This window comes from Thamnophis sirtalis, unplaced genomic scaffold (assembly GCF_051295495.1).
Source record: "Thamnophis sirtalis isolate CommonGarterSnake01/CBP01778 unplaced genomic scaffold, rThaSir2_p1.2 scaffold_3, whole genome shotgun sequence".
Classification (NCBI taxonomy): domain Eukaryota; kingdom Metazoa; phylum Chordata; class Lepidosauria; order Squamata; family Natricidae; genus Thamnophis; species Thamnophis sirtalis.
The window spans coordinates 76,105,695-76,132,860 of record NW_028261383.1 but is presented as its reverse complement, the minus strand read 5'-3'; the positions used below and the strand labels follow the sequence as shown (position 1 = coordinate 76,132,860).

At 37.1% G+C, this 27,166-nt stretch overlaps 1 protein-coding gene across 6 annotated transcripts in view; it reads left to right on the top strand.

Annotated features, from left to right (window-relative positions):
* Nucleotides 1-27,166, top strand: part of TEX264 (testis expressed 264, ER-phagy receptor) — a 163,867-nt gene that overhangs the window by 10,029 nt on the left and 126,672 nt on the right. For all 6 annotated transcript variants that reach the window (XM_087709219.1, XM_014063906.2, XM_087709220.1 and 3 more), the window contains one exon: nucleotides 1,583-1,872. In XM_087709219.1, coding sequence (XP_087565345.1) covers nucleotides 1,615-1,872 — 258 coding nt within the window. In that variant the 5' untranslated portion in view covers nucleotides 1,583-1,614. The remainder of the gene's footprint in view (nucleotides 1-1,582; nucleotides 1,873-27,166) is intronic.

Genomic DNA, 27,166 nt, shown 5'->3' with positions numbered 1-27,166 from the left:
GTATTGCCTGTCTCAATAGTACACTAATGGGATAGAAAAGCTTAAGGGAGTTCCAATTCTTGGTGTAAAATGGGACATGGGAAGAACAGAGGTAAGCTGAATCAAGAGAGAATTTCACACTTAAAGAAAGGCTCAATAATGCAACAATTAAACAACACTTGTTAACTTTGTTTATGTTAACAGTTAGCTATTTCAAATCAGTTTGTTAAAAATTACAACAAAGTCTTGAAACTTATAAGCAACTTTTTGATGTTGTAATATTTCTGAGCTTTACCTTGAAGATTTTGAGAATTAGGAATATATATAAAACAAATGTTGAGTTCATTAGGAGCCCTGTAGGTTTGGAAGCTTTTTCTGCACAAATCTACACGAACGGCACCACGTTTTTTCCTAATAAGATATTATTTTGACATTTTTTTCAAGGAAATGTTTGCTTTTTTTGTTTGCCTGGCATTTGAAATATATAAAAGGGTACTATAATACTAATAAACAATTCATTGAAACTTTGATTTTACCGACCTACAAATAATGGACTTTGGAGGCAGTGGGTAATTGTTGTATCTGAAATACTCCTTATCTAGTTGCTCAAATTATGCTAATTTTAATCTTAATTTTATGGCAGCTAAAGCGATTTGTCATTTGTGTACTGGTATAATTACATAAATGATACAATTTGCTGCAATGATATGTTTTGAATTTAACAGACAGTTAGGAGCAACTGACAATTACTGTTTACAAATGTTTGTTAAAATGAGTTTCGTATTAAAGAAGCAGTAATTATTTTAAAACAATTATGTTAATAAAAAAAAATACTGGAAAATTATTGCAAACAGATCAATACCAAAAATGTTGACCCTATTATTCAAAGCTTCTTCCTTGCCCTTGGTTAAATGGACAAAACAAAGAAACAGAAAACTAATTCAAATCTTAATGTTCACAGGCAACAGAACAGCAGTGTATTGCTGTAAATAGAGATTTCTCTATTGCTGTTTACTAATTCTTTTAATTATTTCCTTGCTCAAAGAATCAACAGTTCTTGTTCCATCGAAGTAGCAACACCTCAAGAGTTCTGTCTTCTGACTGATATGTTTGTGAGAAGAGTAGAGTCTTAAGAGTCTTCAGAAAGGCCAGCGGGATTGGTCCAATCTAATTTTGGATGGGTGGAATGGGGTTCCAAAAGACAGATACTGAAACAGAGAAGGCATCTTCCTGTGTCCCACTAGATCAGGGATCTCCAACCTTGGTTGGCTGAGGAACTCTGGGAATTAAAGTCCACAGGTCTTAAAGTTGCCATGGTTGGAGATCCCTGCATTAAATGACATATTTAATTGGCGGGATCAGGAACATATCCTTCTTGCCAGATCAGATGGGTTAAATAAAACAACTAGAAAGAAGGACTATCTTAGTCCCATCTCATGGAAGGCTTTATAACCAAAGCAGGTTTCATAAAGATTACTTTGAATTGTAGGTAAGGGAAGAAGGAATCCCTTTTAACTCTTCTCTTGCACTGTAAGTCTGAGCATATAGAGAAAAGCAACGAGTATCTGCATTCAGTAATCTTGGTCTCCTCTTTTGTCATTAGTTGATATCTGAACATTGGATACATCAGAAGTCATGTCGGACTGGCTTCTAATTGGACTGTTTGTGGCATTGGTGCTGCTTCTGTTGCTGACGATCTTTGGCTTTGCTGTTTATTCGGGACTGTTTACAGAAGTAATTGTGAATGCTGGTTTGCCCCCCATTGGCAACATCACTGTGGCATACAAATTCCAGGTGGGACCTTATGGTGACTCCGGAAGGTTTTTCACAGAGAGCTGCAGCGTCTCTCCAAGGCTGTCTTCTATCGCTATCTACTATGACAACCCTCACACGGTAGGTCACTCTTGAGAACTACGTATTGGTTTGTCAGACCTGAATTCATCACCAAATTTAGCTGTACATAAAATTGCAGAACATAACTACGTTAGTCTATGGTGGCAAAAAATCAGGAAGAATCTGGTAGCAGGAATCTGACAGACACATTTTAAGTTTAAAAATTAATCAGATGTATAGAATGTCTAGGCTGAAAAGAAGGGCTGTTTTGATTGTAAAAATCTGTTTCATTCATGATTCAAATATATGTCCGTTTTTTACTGTTACATGCACTTTATCCTCACAGCAGCCTTGTGAAGTAAATTAAGATGAGGCAGAGTGGCTGGATTATTCATTGAGTGAAGAAATGGCTATCAGTTGTTCAGGGATAGGTAGTCAGTTCATTTCTGCATGAAGAATAATCTAATTGGTCCTACTGCTTAGGGTAACTATATAGTAAAAATATGACTGACCTAATAATACTGGCTATTTTCAAAAATAATATATCAGCTTGTCTACTAAAACCAAAGGGAATGTTAGGGATGAAAGTTTGTCTTTAAGCTAAAGACTCATCTTTTGGGGCTTGATTTGGCATATAAATGCTAAAATGCATGTTTCTGCTAGCATTGTTTCTTAGCATTTCCTTTTTAAAGGAGAAAACATGTATTTGCTTTAACTGTGTGATTTTGAGGTTCTGTAAAAATCTTAGGGTGGAGTGAGATTGTGATCTGTTCTGAATATGATTAAGAAATCAGTATGAAGTGCCAAAGAATATATAGATGTTTTTGGAGCCTCTTCAAGTGCCCATTATAAGTGAGGGAATATTAGATAATAATGAAAGGCATCATATGAGATTGTTACCCCAATTTACCCAAGAGCCACAGTGGCGCAGTGGTTAGAGTAGCAGGCTACTTCTGTTGATCACCAGCTGCCAGCAGTTTGTCAGATCGAATCTCACCAGCCTTCCATCCTTCCGAGGTGGGTAAAATGAGGACCCAGATTGTAAACTGGGAGGTCTGTAAAGCACTGTGAAGTGGTATATAAGTCTAAGTGCTATTGCTATTTATCATCTATCAAATTTTAGAATTAGGAAAAAAAGCATGGCGTTTCCTCCAGAGTGTCTCCCAAATAGAAAACTTATCAGCCAGAAAATATTCCCACATCAACCACAGGGAATAAAAGTTAGTAATATGTTATATATAGGAAACTTTAAAAAAGGATGAGAGACATATTTGGGAGAAGAGGAAAAAAGCAAAACGGAACAATGCTTCTCAGAGAAAAATCAGCATATACAATCAATACCTGCAATCTTGGCTTCAGAAACTGTAGCACCATTTTTCTTGCTATCCTTATGAATATCATAAGACTGAGCAAAAACTGATTCAATATGAGTGGAAAATTATAAAAGAAATTGGTCAGTAAATGAAGTACTTTAAAGACTTCCACAACTCTTTAGACACTAATGGATTTTAGGAAACGCAAGTATAAATCTGGCACTATTTGTAATATTTTAATGAATAGAAGATTCTGTATTCTGCTTTCAGATTCAAGAACTCTAGAGATTCATTTCCAATTAATAGAGCATCTCTAGGAGATTGCAAGGTAACAAATTACCTTAAAGGAGACTGATAACAAATTACCAAAACAAGTTTGTATTGTTGGATATGGTATATAAATATTAAATAATAGTGTATTATATAATACATGAATCTGTTTTGCAACCTTTTTTTAAACTCAGAGTGATTTAACATAAAAATTACTTGGCATTTGACTTATATATTGTAGACTTCAGCTTCCAAAGAAATTTTTAACTCAATGTTTATTAGTTTCTGATTATTTTGTCTTTGTATGCCTTTGAAAGTGGTATGGATCATCTGCTGCATTTATAATTGAAGATTCTGTTTATAGTATATTTATGATATGCCTATGGAGATTTTCAGTCATCCAGGTCATAGTTGTCGCAAAAGTATTTTTCCAAGAGGCAACTGGACTTTCTGGTTTTTCTTTGAAGATGTTTCACTTCTCATCCAAGATATGATACTATTTATAGTACTGTATTGTATGGAGAGGAAAAACTACATTTGAGCATTGTCAAGAAAAGTTTTCAAGAAGATACCTATGCTTATATGAAGAAAATGAGTGGGAAAAGGTTTCAAAAACTTTTAATAAAAAAGGCGGCTTACTTAAGGGATCATAGATTTCTTCATCCGTGTTCTGTATTTCACTGATTAAACTTGTTGATATGCTAATTGTGTTGTAAACAGTAGCAATTAGGCTTCTTATTTTGAAGTGAGTATTCCCAAGGTTGCTTATGAATACTGTTGCAGTCTCTTCCTCTTGGGATGGGCCTCCTCCCTATTCTCCCAGGCACCAAGAATTATAATGAGCCAGAGTTACTTTTACTGTGGGTCTTGTGGATCTTGGTTCAATGCCTAACTTTTTCTTCATAACCTGGTTTTCTTGATATTTAACTGAAATTTAGTCTTGAACTGAGATGTGGCTAGATTGAACTAACTCAATGTTCTGCTAGTTGTTTAACCAATGCACTTAAACAATTTAAGCCCATGCAGTCATCGGCTGTATCAACAGAGGGATAGTATCAGGAACACAAGAAGTGATAATATCAATTTATACTAAGCTAGCAAAACTACATCTGGAATACTGCTTCCAGTTCTGGTCACCATGATACAAAAAAAGATGCTGAGGGCCTATAAAGAGTCAGAGAAGAGCAACAAAGATTATAAGAGATCTGGAGGCTAAACTGTAGGATGAACTTTTAAGGAAACTAGGTATGTTTAGCCTAACAAAGACAAGCCTTACTATGACATGATAGACGTCTTCCAATACTTGAAGGGCTGTCACAGGGAAGAGGGGGTTGATTTGTTCTCCAAAGTACTTGAGGGCAGAACAAGAAGCAATGGCGTGAAGGTAGTCAGAAGGAGATCTAATCTGGAATTAAAAAGAAACTTATTTTTTTCTTTTTAATAAAAAACATTTTTTAATAAAAAAAAATTTTTCAGACAAACACAAACACACAACACATATAACATAAAAGCCTCTTCAATTACACACAGTGTGTCGATTGGTTACAAAGTCTTTCTGTGTCCTTTCCGTAGTCTTCACTTGAATTTTATCAAAATTCCCAAATTGACAATGAAGATATCTTTGTATACATTGTTATTATGCTTCCTCCTATTCTAAGTCATTCAATCACTTTAGCATTGATAACATTCTCTAATAGTTTCCAATTCCATGTTTTCCCCCCATTATTAGTATCATCAATCTAATGTACATGTATACAAATTGTTATAATTATTAAACATCCATTAAGCCTAGCTATTACATCCTTTCAACATAAAGCATATTAAATTTAAAATAAATTTATATTATGACATTTTATTACATCATCCTGAAATCATCCAATGATATTACGTCTTTATAATCTATTCTATATAGAATTGTTTATCTTTTATAAAAAGGCTTTTCAACATCATCTCCATGATCCTCACTTACAGTTTGTATAAGATTTCATATTATCAATCTAGTATATATTAATGCCTTGTTATCATTATTAATCATTTATTTGACTATAGCTGTTATTACTTTGTACATTGCACTCAAAATTTAACTATATTTAACTAAAATTTATTGTGACATTTCATTTCATCATCCTGTATCCTTCCAGAGATAGTGTAGTCCAATATCTCTTGCCATTTGTAAAGTCTGTATTCTAAATGTTTTCTTGATAAGTCTTATATGGACTTCCCTTAAGAACGTATTGTTCATTGCATGTCTTATAAGAATTCAAAACCCTTTATCTGCTCTTTTTATCAGCTTCACTTTTGTTATCATTAGTGCTTTTGCCGAGATTACTCTCATTATTTCTCCCAAATTTTCTCTCCTTTCTTCATCTATTTTCTGACATCCAAAATGAAGATCTGGTTCATCAATTTCTCCTTTCTATATTTCACACTTGTCATTTTCCTCCACTCTCAGTTTGCTGTCAGTATCAACAATTTTCTTACTTACTTAGTTAGTTAGTTTATTAAGCTTGTATGCCGCCCTATTCCCAGAGGGACTCAGGGCGGCTAACAAACCAATAGGGAAGGGGGGCAATACATAGAAAACAAACAAGACAGAAACAAAATACAAAAAACAGATTATACTTTCATATGTCTCTGTTATTTTTTCAGCTCTGTCCTCAAACTTCATCGCTGTCCCTGTACTTTCTGTATTTTGATCTATAATTTCAAGTCTCTTTTCAACTCTCTCTGTAATTATTAAAAATTTTTGAATTTCTAAGAAAATTCTTTGCAAAGTTAGTGCCTTTTCTTCTTCACGTTGTGCCATTTTCCAGGTTATAAACACTGCCAAAACACCCAAGTCTTTTTAGGTCAAATAAATTCAGTGGAGTTTTTCAAATCAAAGTTTTCTCTTTCCTGCAAAGGAACACCTGTATCAACAAAACGTTTTCACTGAGCCTTTCAGTAAACAAAGCTTATAGCTTTATCAGATATTGCCAAGCCTCTATAGTCACTCGATGGCAGTGTTACCTCTTTTCCATCTGTTTCTGCCTCTGTCCCAGAGCGGAAAAGAAAAAAAAAAGTGTAAAAATTACGTTCGTCCCAGCCTTATGAGAGAAGAAGCTTTTAATCCATGAATACAAACAATGGAGAAAGTATAGAGGAAGAAGGAAAAAAAAGACCAGTCCAGTTTAAAAGTAAGAAGCATTTAGAAAGAGTCCATCCATAGAAAACAAACAAAGTTAAGGTAGGAAAGATAACATGATCGTCTTAAACCAGAGTTATTTCTCCGCTTATTTTCTTTTGTCTTCAATTTTATTTTAAATTCCAAGTCTTTTGGGTTTTCCCTTCTCTACTAATAATTTTTTTTCTCACCAATTCGACACACTCCTGTACTGCTTCTGTTTCAGATGCTTGTTCCAACCTTCGGCAGCCATTTTGGTTGCTTCTCTTGTAGCTGGCAATAAGAGCTTTCTCTTGGATCAATCAGGGACTTTGCGATGCCCCTGAGATCAGCAGGACATGCTCTTCTCTATCACTGTTCCTTCAGAACAGTTTAGATCCAAAAGGACCGTCCAGAAACAGAGATATCGACAGCAATCCTGGAGACCGAAGATTGCATGTCGTGTCATTGCGACCTCAAGCCCCGCCACCCAACAAGAAACTTTCTGATAGATCAATTAGTCAATGGAACAGCTGGAGTTGTGGAGCTCCATTGCTGGTGGTTTTTAAGAAAATATTGGATGCCCATTTCTCCAGAATGGTATAAGGACTCCTGTCTTGGGCAGTGGGTTGGATTAGAAGACCTCTAAGGAGACCTCTAAGGTCCTTCCAGCCCTATGATTCTAATCCTGAAAAAAACCCAAATCTTTTCTCTCTTAATTTAAACTTCTGTTTTTAGGGGCTGCTATTTCAGGATTAAAAAATTGGCTTAAGCTTATCTCTCAGTTGCTTTCTCAATAATGGACATGGTCATCACATAATATATTGTCTTCTGGACTATTGGGCTTTTGTCAAAATAATGCATATTGCTTTAAAATAGATATGTATGCTTTCTTGTGGCATAACTATTTAGTATTGCATCACTTCAACCTCTGAAATCTCCTGAGCATTGTAGTGTTGTAAAAACATGCCACTCAGAAATCCTATTTATTAAGTTGGCTTGAATGTTTATGTTGATACATCGAGCTAAGGGATAGGGCAATTGAATGGGTAGGTAGAACAGGAGACAGTAATTAAAGGGAACCAGTTTAGCTTATCTTAAATCACAGCAGCATGTAATACAGTTGAAAATCTTTCCAAATACAGTGAAATGTACGTATTCTAAATTGTTGCTAGTTCTCTTATATGGTACCTACAATAAACTTTTTAGATTTTAAATATTTTTCCTCATATTTTTTTTAAATTATATGTTTTAATTTTATATTGATTTTAATGAATAACCAAGCATCCCTAGTAGGTGGCAGTAGTGTAGAAATTGAACACATACTGTATTTTTCAGAGTATAAGATGCTCCGAAGTATAAGACACACCTAGCTTTTGGGGAGGAAAACAAGAGAAAAATATCTGCCTCTGCCTCCCAGCAATTTCCCTCCTTGCAACAAACAGCAAACAGTACAGACAATATACACTGTTTGTAGTGTTACATTTCAGACTATACTTGTACAGATGCTGTTAAAATTGATGTGGCTTTCTGGAAGTATAGTTATTCTCTGCTATTTAAAAGAAGGTACAATAGTACTGGGCCTCTGCAGATCAAGCATTTATTTTAAAAAGCTTCTTCATTTTGTTAAGCTGTCTAGAACAATAATAAAGCAGTCTTTAAAAAATAAGTCTAATAATTTGAACATTCTATAGGCATTTATAATTATTGACTTACCTCCTTGCAGCAAACAGCCTGATTAGCACAATAAAAAAAAAAAAATCTGCCTCTGCCTCCCAGCAATTTGCCTCTTGGAGCAAACAGCAAGTTTCACTTTCAATTTCTCCCGATCATCAGCTGTTTCAGGCTGCAGGGATTGCTATAGCCTATTGCAGCCTCGCAAGCCCCTGTTTGCTGCAAGGAGGTAAATTGCTGGGAGGCAGAGGCAAAAGGGTTGGGGTCGGTGGGTGGGTGGGGCTACATTCAGTGTATAAGACGCACCCAAATTTTCACCCTCTTTTGGGGGGGAGGGGAAGGTGCAAAGGAATGATTCCTTTGGATACAGATATTATCATGGTTTATAATAATATATCATGCTAAATTGTAGTGTGGTTTGTTTGATATTAGTTTAATGTAATGTATTAGCCATGTATAAAAATGACAGTTTATTAGCCTTAGTTTATAATAACGATAGACAGCCTTTTGGAGGTGAGGGTGGGGATGGCACATTTTATTTGTTTATAGCTCATTTATATAGTTTCTCATATACCCACAAAACTCAGGCAGTAATAATGAAATCATTAAAGAAATGGAGGTTGGTATGGGCAAGGCAGAGGGCTATGTCATTAATTGCAATACAGGTGGTCCTTGACTTACAACAGTTCACTTACTGACCGTTTGAAGTTACGGTGCACTGAAAAAAGTGACATGACCATTTTTCACGCTTATGACCATTGGCATCCCCATAGTCACTCGGGTGCTTGATAACTGATGGCTGCAGTGTCCCTAGGTCACGTGATCACCTTTTGCGACCTTCTGACAAGCAAAGTCAGTGGGGAAGCCAGAATTCACTTAACAACCATGTTACTAATTTAACAACTGCAATGATTCACTTAACAAACGAGTCAAGAAAAGTCGTAAAATGGACCAAAACTGTTTTAGCAAATTTCTCACTTAGCAACAGAAATTGTGGGCTCAATTGTGGTCATAAGTTGAGGACTACCTGTATTTAGTAACCTTATTTTGACAGGGCAGCAAAAAAGGTGTTTGGGTCTAGGATCTCAGCTTGTCTCTCTCGGCTTATGTCCTGGGATTTTAGTATCTAGATGGTTGCATCTTATTTAACAATTAAGTTATAATTATAACACTTCAACCATCGTTAAAACTTGGTGGCATGATAAAATTTCCTGTACTCAAACTAAGATTAAAAGGGAAGTAAAATTGGTTATAAAATAGTTAGATGGTTTATAAAACATAATTTTTCTACATTCTATTACTTAAAAGTAAGCAACACTGAATTCAGTAGAGCCTACTTTTAGAAGAGCAAATGTTACTACATATTTATTTAAATATTCATATTCACTTTTAAATGGCTGTCAATGAAAGTTCTTCCTTTTCTCTGTTTCTTTCTCCAAAATTATAAAGAATATAAATAACTTTACAAAGTCATTATTAATTAATTAATTTAACAGTTGGGTGTTTAATGTTCTTTCTAAAGAACTGCAGCAAACTACAGCAATGGCTTTTGGCAGACACTTTAATGAGATAATTTCATAGCAAATGCCTTGAAAGCAGATCTGCCATATAATTTGCTGGATTCCACCTATAGAGGCCTCATATGGCATTGTCACTTGCCTGGTGTTTGATGTGCAAGATGTCATTTTTGTTGTTCACTTTAAATAATCATCTTTCCTGCTAACTCAAAGCATTACGTCAGCACTGCAAAAGTGATCCAGAAAAACATGGCTTTGGCATGATGACTTCTACAATGTTCTCTCTCTCTCTCTCTCTCTCTCTCTCTCTCTCTCTCTCTCTCTCTCTCTCTCTCTCTCTCTCTCTCTCTCTCTCTCTCTCTCTCCCTCCCTCCCTCCCTCCCTCCCTCCCTCCCTCCCTCCCTCCCTCCCTGTCTCCCTCCCTCCCTGTCTCCCTCCCTCCCTCTCTCTCTCTGTGTCTCTGTCTCTGTCTCTCTCTCTCTCCTCCCTCCCACCCTCCCATTATGAGGGGCAAATAACATGGGTTTTGTTATTTGTTAACTAACATAGTTTGTATTTTAATCTGATTTATATTCTTTCTTTTAAAGTGAAGTTTGAGATTTATTAGCTTTTAACATTCCTAAAGTGATAAATAAGCTAGAGACTAGTTCCTGATAAGAAAAGTTTGTTAGTACAAATTGGGGTCTGGCTTATCTCTTGTGAACCCTAAACAACCTTTCTCCTTACAATTTATTCCCCTTCAGACCTCATTTTAATAAACGTGTACGCTATTATCCTGTCCAATCAACTTTTCTCTTTCAGATTTCTTTGTTATGTTAACTATAAAAGGGGATGTAAGGTAAAGATTGGGGTTTCCTCTTTGAATGAGGAATCCCTTTTGTCTGAATATTCTGATAAATTGTAATAAAATGATCTTCCTGTCTCGGTTTGTCTCATTGGAAAATATGTACACCGAGGCACGAGCCTGAAAAAGCCATATTTGGCCATCATCTCCCTCCTCCTCCCCCTCCCTCTCCCTACTCCCCTCTATCTCCATCATCATCTTCTTTTAACGACCCCATAATCCCTTGTGGGATGGAGTCTGGCCAACTGAATGGAACTAGCAGAGTGTTTTAATGGCTGGATGCCCTTCCTGTTGCCAAGTTTTGTTCAGCAGATATATTCTCTGTGTGCCCAGAGAGAGAAATATCTGCCTCTATCTAGGATCGAACTTACAGCCTCCTGATTGCAAGGCGAGAGCTTCAACTCTAGGCCACCGTACCACTCCATATATGCATATGTATGCACATATGTAATTTATATTTTACTATATTATACTATACGGTAGGTAGAATAAATAATCCAATAAGGGATAGTTAAAAATTACGAAGAACCTGAAATGAAAAAAAACTTGTAATAACAACAGAAATGGTGGAGAGAAGGGCAAGGAGGATCAGGAATTGGGCAGCACCAGTTGAAGATGAACTGCATAGTTTTGGGTGGAAACATCTGACTGACTTACATCTATAGATTGCCAAGCAGTTTAACATCATACTGTAAGAAGGTGAAATTGAAGATTGGCTAACATCTAGCAAAACCATCTAATGATGAAAGAGCCAACAAGAGGCAGCACCAGGTAACTATAGGCCAATTCCTACTTACCAACAACTTTTAGATTGCTAAATGGTGTGGTAGCAGATACAGTCCAACAATATCTTGTTGAAAACAGGTCCTTTCCACCCGAGCAGGACAGAAACTACCAAACAGCAGAGGAACAAAAGATCAGCTCCTAATTTACAGGATGACATTGGAAAATTGCAAGAGACAGAAGACCAATTGAAATGTAGTGTGGATTGATTACAAGAAAGCATTCAACTCCTTGCCATATGATTGGATAATCAAATGTTTAGACATAACAGGATTCATTAGAAACATCAGGAGCTTTGTACAAAAATCAATGGCACAATAGAAGACATAATTGCTAGTCAGTGGTGATAGACTGTGAAAGGTTAACACCAAGAGAGGAATCTTTCAAGGAGACTCTCTATCACTACTAAGAGCCAAGGTGGCGCAGTGGTTAAATGCAGCACTGCAGGCTACTGCTAGATCAGCAGGTCAGCGGTTCAAATCTCACCGGCTCAGGGTTGACTCAGCCTTCCATCCTTCCGAGGTGGGTAAAATGAGTACCCAGATTGTTGGGGGCAATATGCTGACTCTCTGTAAACCGCTTAGAGAGGCCTGAAAGGCCTATGAAGCGGTATATAAGTCTACTGCTATACTACAGTTTGTCATTGCGCTGATTCCTCTGTTAACAATACTGAACAAGTCAGGCCATGTTTGTCAAATATCAAAAATTTTACCCAAACTATCCCACCTCCTTTACATGGACGATGTGAAGCTGTATAGAAAAATACCTGTTATCATTGCTCAACACTGTCCAAATATACAGTACAACCAAGAAATTGCAGTGGAGTTTAGCGTAGGCAAATGTGCCCCTCTCACCATCAACAGAAAAAATAGTGGAAACTGAAGGAATCAAGATGCCCTATGAAAATAACATCAGTAATCACTACAAATATTTGGGCATCCTTCAAGCTGACAACATCATTCATACAAAAGTCAAGAATAACGTTAGCAGTGAATATATCATGAGATTGAAGAAGATCTTAAAATCGACACTCAGTGGAAAAATCCCATCAGGACAATGACCACATGGGCAATTCTAATCATTAGAAACATGATGGATGGTATGTCAAATGTGGTACCCAGTTGCTCTGAAGCTCATATTGAAAAATCAACCTGAGCTATGCTGAGGACACTACACTAATAACCAAAAATGCAAAGGATCTGCAAAATCTAGTAATGAAGCCCAAGGAGTACATCGACTAATTAAATAGAGAAGACCACACTAATGACAAGAAGTAGAACAACCAGCTTTAAAATAGATAAGATATTGAAGTGGTAGACAACTTCTGCCCTTTAGATTCAACTATCAACAGAAAAGGAAGAAGTGGGAAACAAACTAACACTTGGTAGAGCAGCCATGAAAGCCTTATAAAAGATATCCAAAAACAATGATGTTTTTGAAGATATTAAAAAACCTGCCTGGAGCACCGGGCACTGTTCCAGTACGGTGTTCCGTAGGGCCCACCTGCCCGCCCCAGCTCCTTACCTGTCTTTTAAAGCCTTTGGTGCTTCTGTGCACACGCATGGCACGTACAGCGTCCGCACAACACTCTGCCAAGCAGCTGGAGCATCGTGGAGGCATGTGGAGGCGTCGCTGGAAGGTAAGACACATGCACGCACTACGCGCATTCATGTGGAGGACGCCGGGCCCTGTTACAACCGTACAGGTTGCAACGGGATCCGGAACCCACCATTGCTACAGAGATCAGAACTGTGCAAGCCATTGTATTCCCTGTTTCACTTTGTGGAAGTAAAAGCTCCTGGACTTTGAAGAAGTAGGATAGTAAGAGTATTGATGCTTTGAACTTTAGCATTGGAGCACACTCCAGATAATACTTTGGATAGTCAAAAGCAAGCAAACAAATAGATCATTGAACAAATCAATCCAGAGTTCTCACTTGAGGCATAAATCTCCAGGCTCAAATTATTCTACGTAGGAGACATTATGTGAAGCTTAAAGCTTAATTTACTCTCTGGAAAAGGTTCTAATACTGGGAAAAGTGAAAGGAAAGAGAAGAAGATGACAACTGGTAGCAGGCTGGATGGACAATGAATAGACTGATGAAAGAGCTGAAAGGCCATGTTAAGGACAGATCATCATGGAGAAAATGTACCTATGTGGTTGGTAAGATGGCATGTACTCAGTCAATACACACACCTACACATACACAATTACATTTTGAAAATGACAAATCAAGGTAGTATAGTGGTTAAAGTACTGGTATAGTAGTAGGAGTGGAGGGGGAGGACTCATATTCTAATGAACCCTCACTTTGGAGCAGGGGTGTCAAACTCACAGTGTCATGTTGTTGTCACATGATGTATTGTGACTTCCCCCCCTTCGCTTAACCAGGGGAGGGCGTGGACAGCGGTGACACACATCTGGGCCCGTAGGCTGCAAGTTTGACACCCCTGATTTGGAGGTTTAGGCCATCATTTTCTCTCGGACCAAGAGAGTCCTCTGCCCATCTGCATAATTGGAGTTGGAGAAGTAGGAGACAGTGGTATTTACACTACCTTGAGTTCCTGAAGAAAAATTTAATGCATATGTACATATGAATTATACTAGGAAAAAAAGTTTTTCCCTGTATATGTTTGCAAGATCCTGAAAGAGTTTGCTAGGAAAATGTGACGGGGTGTCTGCCAGTACTGATCAAGAGGGCAGGGCTGGAAAAAAAACAAGAGAAAGAAATTGTGCAGAATTTGAAATCAACCAGTGGAAACCTGTCATTAGCCATCTGTGTTAAATTCTGCTTTTTCAACATGGGCGCTCACATTCCTGATGGATGCTGGAGGTGGGTGGAGCTGCTGGAATATTTGAATCCTTACATTACAAAGCTTGTTTTGGGAACTTGCTTGTTGCTGTTGGGAAACTCCCTTTTAGTTAAAGTCATGCTTTACTAGTCAGCAAAAGGACTTCTTCCCAAAGTTATCCAATCACAGGTAAACAGTTTCTAGCACAAATGCCTCAAATGAAAGGCCCATGGATAGCTGTAATCCAGGGGATGGCATTATGCTTTTGATCTTGAAAGGGCTGCCTTAGCCATAAACTCTAGGCACATTCTTTAGTGGCTATAATTTCAACCCGTACCGTTGGAAGATTGGACTGAATAAACTGACAAATCTACCTAAGTGGAAGATCTAGATTAGTAATAATACATTGAGAGATATGCTTTTGTAATCTATTCTTCAGACCCTGAAAAGCTTTGAACTGGACTGAAATTCCCCAGAAATCTGAAATATCCTTATATCAGTCCATATAGATTACCTTGTTTCTAAGGCCGTATTTATTTTGAGCCAATAAAAACTTAGATTTATGGATTATTAGTGTAGAATTGTGGATTCCTATGTAAGTTAAGAAAATTTAGAATATAATGTATAGGGAGAGGGACCTGTCACCTTCACTTTAGCAGAGACCTGGTTGATGCTAGTTCAAAGGAAACCATATTTTACAGTGGTATTTGAGAAGGAAACTATATCTATGCACCTTTTTGGCCCTGTGGATTCATGTTCTTGCTCTTGCTAAATATATTTGCCACTGTTGAAGAAGAGAAATTATATGGCTGTAAAGAGTAGGTGTTTATTTTCTCAAAAGTTGTTTCATGTACACAGCTGTGGTTACTGGATTCTCCCCTCCTTCTTATGACATACTAGATATCCTGCTTGCCAAAAAATCCCCACTTCATGGTGTAAGATATAGTGAGTCCATGGACAGGAGAATTGGAAGAGACAAAACTTTGGTAGCTTTTCTCAATTCAGTCTTATTTTCTAATAAGTCTTATTCTGAATGTCAGACAGGTTCACCTTTGAATGTGACTGATTATTTAAGGGCATCTCACACAAAGGGAATTAATGACAGCATTGAAAAGAAATACTGACTAGATCTATGGAATTCCTCCCCTGCCAGCATAGTTGCTCAAGCTGCTATATTTGAGAATTCTGGCTGTTACATTTCCAATGTATTTGGGAGGCCTGGTTATAGTTTTAGGTTTTCTATTGCAAACTTCCTCAACTTCAGATGTCGAAACTTGAAATACGAGGTAGATTTTGCACACTATTGCTGAGAATTTTGGAAGTTGAAGTCCACTCATCTGAAGCATGTCTAGGTGTGAAAGTTTGCACTAATGTTTTACTTAGGGTGGATTGGAGCATTACCGACAACATTTACCAAGAACAATTGTATACCTCCTGTTTACCTGAAACTGAAACATATTTCCAAGCAAATTTAGGGCTCATCATCTCATTTCACTTATTGTGGTATGAAAACCCATTGATACACATTTCTATGGGATGTAAACTTCACCTTTGGCTTATCCCCAGCTTGGTGTGGGGGCAGCCTGAAACTATTGTTTATGCTCTTCTCCTATTACAAATATTGCCATATAAAGTGTCTACACTCTACAACATTTGGCAATGATGCTGGCAATGATACAGTTGGGAGAGAAGGATCTGTCCAGCTCCCATGAACTGCTTAAATATGCTGCAAACGTACCTCATCCACCTTCATTTTGAATGCCGGTCCTATCCTTTCCTGAAACAGGAAGCAGTCACTCATAGTCAATCATATTTTTATCATCACCCATCAGAAAGCATGCCTTTTATGTCATAGTACTTGCTGTCTGGAACACCATAGCACCCATCATTAGGTTATTATGGACTTTATTATCTTTTGGAGATCCCTTAAAACCTGGCTGTTTTTGCAGGCATGGGATTTGGCAGGTTAGTTGAACCCAAATGGACTGGTTGCTTGTTGCCTTGGTGGCCATAAGGACGTTTGTCCTTGTCTTTGATGATTCTTTATAGTCTTAAAATTTGTTAGCCTTCCAGAGTCATGTTTATGAAGTGAATAGACGTCTGAATTGATTAAATGAATGAAAGAGTTGCTGGGGGCTGACCTCCATGATTGTTTCAATTTGAAATGCAAGAGACACTAGGCAACTTGCTTGTCCAAATGCCTAATCGGGGCTTTCAAAAGTTACTCGTCGATAGTTGTTTTTCTTGTCAAAAGGTGATGCTGGGTTCCTTTTACGAAATTCTCCCAACTTATATTTGCAATAACAACATCACTCATGCTGAGGCAAAGTGGAGCAATTCAATGGGTGTTGCCTTATATCCTGACTTAAGAATGTGGGAGAAAAATGTATATTAATGGGATTGCAAATTTTTAGATCTGCAAGTGAAATTTAATCAAGGGAGTCTGGTTTAGCAATAATGGGCTTCTTTTAAGTATAAACTGTATGTGGATGATCATAATAAATTTAATATATTTCTGTTACAAGAAGTCAGTTGGACTCAGAAAGTTACAGAAATGAGTTTTGTGGGACCCAAGACTAGCAAATTCGTTGAACAGTGAGAGTATTATGCTCTCATATTTGTTTAAAGAAGGAGTTTGAAGTATAATAGCACTGCCTTCATGATTGTTTGTCTTATTTAAAAGATGGAATAATTTGTGTATCTTAGACTGTTGGTCTTGGCTAAGATGAACCAGGATAACAAGCAAAACATAATAACAGCTTACTAACAGCTTTAAAGCAAACATAGAATGTGTAGGTATATATTACAATACATTAAGTTAATGTTCAGGTAGTCAATAAATAATCAAATGTTACTATTCATAGTTTTGCTATTGCTTAATACTAAAAGATAGCTACTTTCTTGGCAACTTTTTTCCCTACTAGCTGTGGAGTATTCTGTTTTTCACAACAGAAGCTGATGAAAGAAACCCATGCACAGTACTATATTATATAAAGAGAAGTCTTAAAGTCATACTTGATAGATATGACATACTTTGACGCTAAACTTGTAAATACAGTAGTTATTTCTAAAAATTAAGAAAATTGTGGCCTCCTCTTAAAAAACTAATGTCAAGAAAGATACATTTTGTTAATAATAGCAATCTCTAAAATAAAAACCAATTTGTAATGTGCATAATCCCTAAGGAAAAACATTGCTGAATAATAAACTAATCCCAGAGTTACTATAATTAATACTCAGGGATGTTGAGAATTGTTTTTCAACAACATCAAGAGGATTATATGTTCTTAAAGCATTTCTAAATTAGTATGCATCCAATTATATTTTCTTTGATTACATTGTTGATTTTGTGAGGCTTATTGTGCATTTCAAAATGGATTTGATAAAGATGACAAGTTTGTTATTCAATTTTTTTCTTGAAAAAAATCCTAGGTGTTAAAGGTAACACTTCCCTTATCATTCATTTATTTCTAGACTTAGATCCCACTTTTCCTCCGGGGGCTCAAGGTACTCTATGCAGCACTCTAATATTTATCCTAATGGGTAGGCTGGACATTGAACTGGATTTTGTGCATGTAGAGTCTGGTTTTAGTGCTGAATTGTGGTCCTTTGTTTTCATGCTCTAGCTTCAGTTATTGATTTATCTCCCATTTTTCCTTTAGGAACCGAAAGGGACTTATATTGAGATTTCTCTTCATGCTATTCTCACAACAGCCACCCAGTGAAGTAGCATTTTGGCCCTTCAGTTTAAGGTGCTGAATGATGTACTCCCTTAACCTTAAATGCCCCACTTCTCATTAATGTTGCTTGATGGATTGCAGTGACATTTAAGTGCTTTTTCTCTCATCCTCTTTATGCACGTGCCTTTTTGGAAGCTTTTCAGCAACTTTTGAGCATTGCTTGCAGGCTTAAAATAGGATAAATTCAGTTCCCATCTGGTGGTTTTTTCCCCCCAGTGTGATGACCAGCTGACTCTTGGTGAGGAGTCTGAGAAGCATCTCCACCTTCCAACTTTTTTTTTCCAGTCCTCAAAACAGCAACTGGAAAAGCCAGTGGAAACTGCTAGCAGAGCAGTACTTTCTTTCAGTTGCTGCTATAAGGGAAACGAGTAATTGGCAGGACAATACATTTCCCAATAACGTACCCGTGTCTATTCCATGTGTTGGCAACAAGACTTTTCAGTCAAGAATGAAAGCATAATAACGGTTAAGAGGGTGGAAAGCTTATGGGCTTCAGAAGCTGCTGAACTTCAATCTTAAGTAGACCTAGCTGGCATGGGTAATTTGAGGGCTGCTAAGAGCACTATTGCCACGATCTCCGGAGGACTACAGATTCCCCACATCTGATTTGTAGCATAGTATCTACAAAAATATACTAAAAATGATGATTGCAAATTTAATAACCCCAAAGAGGTTTCCCAACAAAGATTTGAAATTTCTGTAAGGTTTTATTATCCTGCCTTTCCTTTATATCCTTTTGAAATGTTAGGTCAGGTATAATGTTGTAGATAGAATGATACCTGTGTCAAATATAGGCAGTCACAGCAATCTAAAATTTCATGTGAATTGTGAGAAAATATAGTATGGATTTTTCATATGGATTATTCTTAATATACGATTATTCGTATGGCTGGTTTTCCATGAGGTAAAAGCTTCTCATATTTGTCATTTTCACGTGTTTTACTTTAGAATAGAATAGAATAGAATAGAATAGAATAGAATAGAATAGAATAGAATAGAATTCTTTATTGGCCAAGTGTGATTGGACACACAAGGAATTTGTCTTTGGTGCATATGCTCTCAGTGTACATAAAAGAAAACAAATATTTGTCACGAATCATAAAGTACAACACTTAACGATAGTTATAGGGTACAAATAAGCAATAAAATCATACTAGGAAACAATCAATATAAATCACAAGGATACAAGCAACAAAGTTACATCATACAGTCATAAGTGGGAGGAGATGGGTGATAGGAACAATGAGAAGATTATAGAAATAGTAATGAAGACTTAGTAAATAGTTTGACAGTGTTGAGGGAATTATTTGTTAGCAGAGTGATGGTGTTTGGGAAAAATGTTCTTGTGTCTAGTTGTTCTGGTGTGCAGTGCTCTATAGCTTTGGGAATTGAAACAATTAATGTCCAGGATGTGAAGATTCTTTAATTTTTTCACAGCCCTCTTTTTGACTTGTGTAGTATACAGGTCCTCAATGGAAGGCAGGTTGGTAGTAATTGGTTTTTCTGTAGTTCTAATTATCCTCTGAAGTCTGTGTTGGGTTGCAGAACCTAACCAGACAGTTATAGAGGTGCAGATGACAGACTTAATCATTCCTCTGTAGAATTGTATCAGCAGCTCCTTGGGCAATTTGAGCTTTCTGAGTTGGCACAGAAAGAACATTCTTTGTTGTGCTTTTTTGATAAAAGTTTTTGATGTTAGGTGCCCATTTTAGGTCATTTTACCCAAGTAAAACCAATAAGCAAAAAATTAGCATAAGGTCAAGATATAAAAGAATTAGATTAGGAATCCTGTTTGACTTAGAAAGATGGACTGAAGATGTGAGACTTCAGTGTACAATTTGGGAGATAGCAAAAATTGGTAAAGTGTCATATATATGGGCCAGGCTAGATTTGGAGAGAGGAACTTTTGGGATATTTTTTTTTAAAAAAAACAACACTCTGACAGTGCTATTTTGGGGATTTTGTATGTTCTTTTCTTCAAAGCAGCAGAAAACTGTCTGAAAACTAATTATGGTGAAGAAAGTTATAGAAGTTGCAGGAACCATGAGTTGGGACCTTATGTAGTTCTGGGGCTCAGCTTTCCCATTCTTTATGAGGGAATATTTGGAGACCTTGATATCATTTTGGTTCTTGAATCATAGAATTTCTTTTGAAGAATGTGGAATGTCACAGAATTCCTATAATAAAATATTTTGTGTGTTGCTAAGGCCCAGAAACTATAAATGCAACCTGTGAAGGTAAAAACGGCTAACTGAACCTTTAGAGATTTATGTAGTACTCTTGATGTAAGTATAAGGGTATAGAAGTATCATTAGTAGCAATTTGGCAATAGCTTTCTCCATTGTTTTTCTAAATCCTTGATTTCAATAAACATTCCATTGTTTTCATCTATTTCATGTCAGTTTCTTTCCCTAAACCCGATTCTGAATTCATCTCAAATTTCATTACAAATAAACAGTTGTGCCAAGAATGACAGATTTATTTACTTTAGCAAAAGTTATTGGAAATCAAACTGCATTTGATATTGGAGAAGGAAGTATGTAAGTTTTGCTCTTGCGAGCTTTGTAAACCTGATAGGTCTGTGTTAATATATAAATACGTTTTAAGTTGGCTGAACAGTTTAATCAAACGGTAAGAGTTTCTTGGTAACTTTATGAACTTCAGAATTTTAGAACTGACTCTATATTTCTTCTTTTATTACCTGGAGGTGGTTGCTAGATTGATGGCAGACTCCCCTCCCCTCCCCTTGCTGTTTGCTCTCCAGCCATTTTTCTTTTTTGGTTATGTTGATTTATTTCTCATTGTGTTCTTTTTCATTGTTTATTTTATTTTCTATTACTTTACTTCTGATATGTTTACATTCCTCACAGTGGGATAGGCAGCAAATTATTTTAACAAATAAATAAAATAAATCTTCAATGTGTTTAGTGCTTTATAAAATTTGTATGTAAGATGTGTTTGTAAAATTGTGCCATTTTTGGCACATTTTTGCAAGATGCATTGGCTTTTTACATTTTTTACTGACATCCGGGCACGCTGTTTCAGAATGATAAAATCTGTATCTCAGATTTGGATGCTTCCAATCTTTGATTTTTTATATTGTAACTTCCTTCTGAGATACTGGTTTTACTAAGCACATTTTTCTATTTCATCATTTATCTATTTCCATATAGATATGCTCATTATTAATTGACATAGTTGCTCCTTGAGTCTATAAACATCAAAACTGTGTTTCATCATTAAATTGTTCATCCTTAACAGTTTTGCTTTTACTCTTTTAGATCTTATTCTTTACGCTACATAGTCTTTCATCAGAGTTGCATAATTCTCTAAGCTCCTAAGTGTGCTAAAAGTTTAAATTCTAAATAGGATTAATACCTTCTCTTTGTTTTATGGCTTCCTTTGTGCAATGTTTTTTTTTTATTGAGTTGAAGTAAATACCAAATTTCCCAAACAATACCTGGATTTTTTGCTTATAAGAATCTTATCAAACTGGAACATATTAAACCATTCTCTCGCCTCTTCTCCAGTAACATGCACACACAAGAGTACCTGCAATTTCTCATTCTTATCAGCTCTTCTAACTAAATGGTGCAGCCTTGGTTTCCATTTTCCTGCCAAATTTGCCAAAAAATTGATCTGAAGTCTGCTGTTGATCCCTTATTGTATTTATGCCTTTCAAAACATTTCAGTTTCTTTCCCATATCCTGTTTTATTTGTTAAATTACAGTAAACAGAAATAAAAATAAATCCAATATCCATCTAATTTTTACTGCTACATTCCAATTTACAACATATGTAGCCTGCACATCCACCTTTGCTCTTTTAAACTACTCCACAACTCCCATTACAATGTATTCCCATTACAGTTTACTCTTACTGAAAAGAAGGACTGGGGGAGACATGATAGCAGTGTTCCAATATCTCAGGGGCTGCCACAAAGAAGAGGGAGCCATGCTATTCTCCAAAGCATCTGAGGGCAGGACAAGAAGCAATGGGTGGAAACTAATCAAGGAGAGAAGCAACTTAGAACTGAGGAGAAATTTCCTCACAAAACCAGTAATCATTGGAATGCAGAGGTAGGTTCCTACCAGTTCTGACCGGTTCTCTCGAACCCGTAATGCTGCCTTCAAGCAGAGAGCGAACCAGTTCTCTGTTGTTGTTTTTTAAAAGTGGGCCCGCCCCCACCCACCCCTGGGTGATACCTTTATTCCAGTTTCCGAACCTCAACTGATCCGGAGCAACAGCTTCAATTGCCACTCCTCAGCTGTTTTCTCTCTTTTCTGACTAATTTGTTCTGACGCAATTGTTCTGACGTCTGGTGTGCATGTGCTCAGCGCACCGGTAGTAAACCAGTTAGGAACCCACCACTGGTGGAATGGCTTGCCTTTAGAAGTTGTGGGTGCTCCATCACTGGATGTTTTAAAGAAGGGACAACCCTTGGTCTGAAGTGGTACAGTGTTGCCTGCTTGAGCAGAGGGTTGGACTAGAAGACCTCCAAGTTCCCGTCCAACTCTGTCATTCTGTTCCTCTCAAGCAGTAAAACTTAAAACATACTGTCCTATCGCCTAGGCTGTTTCAAAAGAATATGGATGTGGCCTTTGGGAAGGGGGAAGAAACGAACTGTCAAGGGAGGAGAAATTGCAACTCAATCCTGAAAAAGAGGAAAGTATGAGAAAGAAATGGGATAAGATGGGGCAGAGACAATCTCAGATAGGCATTCAAGGTCTTTCAATTGACTGTCTGTCTGTCTCTTTTTCTCTCAGAACCAAACATATTTAGTACCCTTACTGTACCTCCTATTTTCTCCATAAAGACACCCCTATGAGGGCGATTGGGCCAAGAGAGAGTGATTGGCTAAAATCACTCAGCCTAAAGTGGGCCAAGAACTCACAGGCTCTTGGTTTCTAGGCCAGCACTTAACCATCACACCAAACCGGTTCTCTGGTTATCTTATCCTACAAAAATAAAAAGCATTCTGGAATCCCCACTGCTTCTGTTTCTTGATTTTGTCTGTCTTGACGACTGCCAAAATACCAGAAAACAACCTTCTGACTAAGATTCTGCCCTCATAAACTGTATAATATATACATTTATAATTGATTGTAGTGTTTCTTAAGCATTTATAAGAAGGCACTATTACTTTTGCTGATTCCTCTGATGTGTGTGGAACTTAATGTAATCATTAAAGTTGGTAACTGTGTCTTTATAAACAAGCAAAAAGCTAAGAAGCAGCCAACTGCTCATAGGCCAGATGTTTAATTTAGTTTATGCGCTGCTCAATTCCAGATGATTCTGTTAAGCTCACACTGTAACAACATTGTGGAACAACCATGTAAGTAATCAGAAACGAAATAGAAAAATAAAAACAAGAGAACAAGATATACATAAAATGAATATAATCCACATTATAAAATTTGTATTAACAATTGTGCCCTATGATAAGGCAGTGGGGGACTCTGAATATATACTGTCTATAGGAGCAAGTGGCTACTCTGAGCTACATCTACATTTTTTATGTTCACCAGGATTCACAAGTAGATTTTTCTCCAAATTGATAAAAAAATCATTTGGTTTTTGTATTAACATAGACATTCTATTTGCACATTTGGAGACTTGAGTATTGGCCAGGGTGTGATTCACATCTGTGCCTGACTACAGCAACTTCATATTCAATTTCCCTTCAGATCTTCCGCTGCCACAGATATGTGGTAGAAACATTTTTGCTATGTCATGCTCTGCAGAAATAATTCAGTTTGAATATTAGGAATGGTACAGTATGTAGATCACTTGCAAAAAGCTGCACATTCTCTTTGAAGTTTGTTATTTCTTTTGTATCAAACGTCATAAAAATGATGCCAGTGTTCCCCAATCTTCAAAGTATCTCCTGATACTTTGATCTACTTATTGTTGTTGTCCCTTCTGATTTAATTAAATATGGGGCATTGAGGGATTGGGGAGGGACCACCAGCACATTTCTACCTGATTTTTTTCATCATGCATTGCCTTACTGACATATAGAGATGTTAAAGCACTAGTTCCCTGCATTAGATGGGTATAAAATTGAGAAGGGCTGCCATATGCATTGATAGAGTATAGTGCAGCACATGCCAGGGGTGTCAACCTCGCAGTTGGCGTCATGTGCTGGCTCTGCCCCTGCCTGGTTTAGCAAAGGGGGGGAAAGTCCTGATACGTCACATGACGATGCCGTGATGACGCGAGTTTGACATCCCTGGCAATATGCTGTGGTTATTGCCTCACCTGCCTGTGCTACGCCTTTTTCTGTTTCAGATATTTCCTAAGTTATGATAGTGCAACAAATTTACTGGTCCTACTCTGTTCCTACTTGTAGAGCTAGAATCCCCACCTTCCTACCAGTCCCACTCTCCCCATGTGCCTTGCTCGCTGCAGGAATCATTTATTCATGCCTTGGTTTTAGCCCTCCCAAATCTCCTAGGTGCCACATAATGGAGTAAACCTGATGTGTTTAAGCTATTAAGAGGAACAAGTACTATATAAAGCCCATTAACCCAGCCCATCAAAAATAGAGAATGCTGGCTGCTACAAAGTTGTAGGGAGGAAAGAATTCTCTCCTGTTATATGATCTGTGAGTCCTTGGAAAAATGTGGGTTCTAATAGGACTTTAAGCCTCCCTTAAAGATCGTTCTAAAACTCTTTTCTTCTTCTTTGTGCCTCCCTCTCAGCTATAGTCTTTGTTTGGAAGTGTATATCTACTGATTTTTTTCAGAAAGCAACATTTGAACCTGTCACGGTAAGTGAGGTAGGACCGGGTCTGCCCTATGGAGACTTTAGCAGAGCATAGTTACTAGTTGCCCTGAGCACAGCATACGCCTTTCAAGAGATCTGTGGCCTCAGCTGTTTACTTTTGTGGCTGATTATGTTCTTTGTATGTTTCCTAACTTTTACTTGAATATAGACAGTAGGCTCAGCAGATGTCTCTCTAATACCAAATTTCAAAACTCGGTATCTTCGCATCACATTAATAAAGAGTGCAACATCATAACTTAGCTGGTATTTTAGAGTTTGGAAAACCACAAATATTAATCCAAAGGAGGCAGTGGTCATGGTTGAGAAGAGGAAAGAATTCATGTTTCAATTCCATTTTCAACTCTAGTTGAACAGGATCTGCATCAGTTAAGTTGTTTGTTTTTGAGCCTTCCATTAGATTTCATTTGGCCAACTAGTCTATCAACCAGCCAGCCAGATAAAGAAATAAAATATTTGTGGTTTTTCCCCCCCAAACCCAGCCCAGGAGGGTAACTCCTAACCTTGGTGAAACTGGGAAATACTTTGTGTTAGCATTTACTGTGTATTCCTTTTACAAAGGAGTTTTTGATTTAGAAAAAACCAGGATCAAACCAGATCTTAACTTGCCAGAGGCTCTGTGTGTGCTAGTGAATGGAAGCAGTCAAGTAGTTCAACCTCCACATTGATTTCCTGTACCTACCTGCTTTGATTTAAGCCTGGAGGAATGTCAAAACTTGTGAAACAGTCAAACCAGTCTTTAGATTAAATTGTAAACGTACCCTGGCCCTTTGAAATGCATTTCCTTTTATACAAGATGCTGCTCTTGACATAAGAGAAGCAGCCAGCACTGCTATAAAATGCATTTTACATGTAATATGCTAGGCTGAAGCCAGTATGCTAGGACCACAGCTTGAATACAGGCAGGTTAACCGATGAGCAACTGTTTTGTTTCTTCTAGTCAAACTGAATTGTCTGTTTTTTTTTTACATTGCTTATCAAAGTTTGTTATAAAATAAAATAGAAATAGAAATTAAGAAAGTTAAAGAGGAAAGAAAGAGGAGGGATGCAGAGGGAAAGGAAAAAGAAAAAGGAGAAGTGATATGACTTTGTTTTAATGCAGCAGAATACCAAGAGAGGGGGGGGGGGAGTTACAACCCCAATTCTTTGCTTTACATTTCTGAACTTTCAACCATCTCTATAACAAGTCATTCTAGTCATCAAAACTTGAAATCAAAGTTTCATTTTTGTGATCTGTTGTAGTAGTTTAGGAACAGGAAATGTTCTTGGCTGTCTTTAAACAAATTCGTAGGAATGAACAAGTCACTTTTAGCAAACGTCTTATGTCTTTTTGCATAGGAATATCACAAAATATTATAAAAACTATTACCACAATATTTTCTATAGCATTTTAAGAAACTGTACATAAACTGGTAATTGTTAAGATTCTTGGACGTGCATGATTTTGTATTCTTCTTGCGGTAGCATCAGAGTTAGAGTAAGAGTTAAAGTAAGCAATAAACATTGTGAAAATTTGAAGGAATCCTAATGAAACTTTAGGTGATATTCCCAAAGTCTCTTGGAGAAATCAGTAAATTGTAGCTGTGAGTTGGTTGCTTACATTTAAAAGCTCTGTAATCTTGATTGTAGGTTTGGTACGCCACCTAGTGGGAAAGTATTCTAGTGGGAATAGTGGGAAGGTATACTGCATTAACAAACCAAAGAATCATTTTGATTCATATTGTCAAAGCTGAAATATAATATCATATTCAAATTCACTTAAATGCTTGCCAAATGCTTTACATTTCTTTCCTTCCTGTTTCAGATCCATTTATGTCATTCACAATGTAGATTAGATTTGAAGAAACAATTAGATTTGGGACACTGGTTGTTTTGCAGTCTTCCAGCTATCCTGAATCTTGACCAGGCTGGCACAATTTATTGATGGAAAAGGGGCACATTGGTAAATTAAAAGTTTTCATGGACCACACACAAAAAATAAGAGTGCCAACCAGCTGCTCTGTGGCTGGTAGAGTGATGGAAGTGGTAGAAATGGTGGCAGCTCTAAAAGTATTATTTTTAAAAATCGGGTGGGTGGGTGGGTGCTAGTACAAAGCTGCTGGTGGGCTGTATGCCACCCAAAGGTTGTATGTTGTGCAGCCCTGATCTAGACTATGTTTAATTGTTGTTTAGATATTTTATTGCAGTTAGTGCAACTTGGGAAAATAGGATCTTTTTCACTTTCTTCTATCTAATTATAAAGACTCAATATTACTTCACGTGTGAGATATACATTAAAAAACAGTTTTAATTACCTTTCATGTTGCAAAAGGAAAACAGTAAGGTGACTGAAATGTAGTTGTAAAGGTGAGCCTGCAAGTATGGCTCTTCCTGGGTTCAATCGCTCATTGCCTTTCCAGTTTAAAGGACAACAGCCAAAGCTGAGATATACAATATTTCCCAATTCATGACCATTTATTTAGTGACAGTTTGAAGTTCCAACGGCATTGCAAA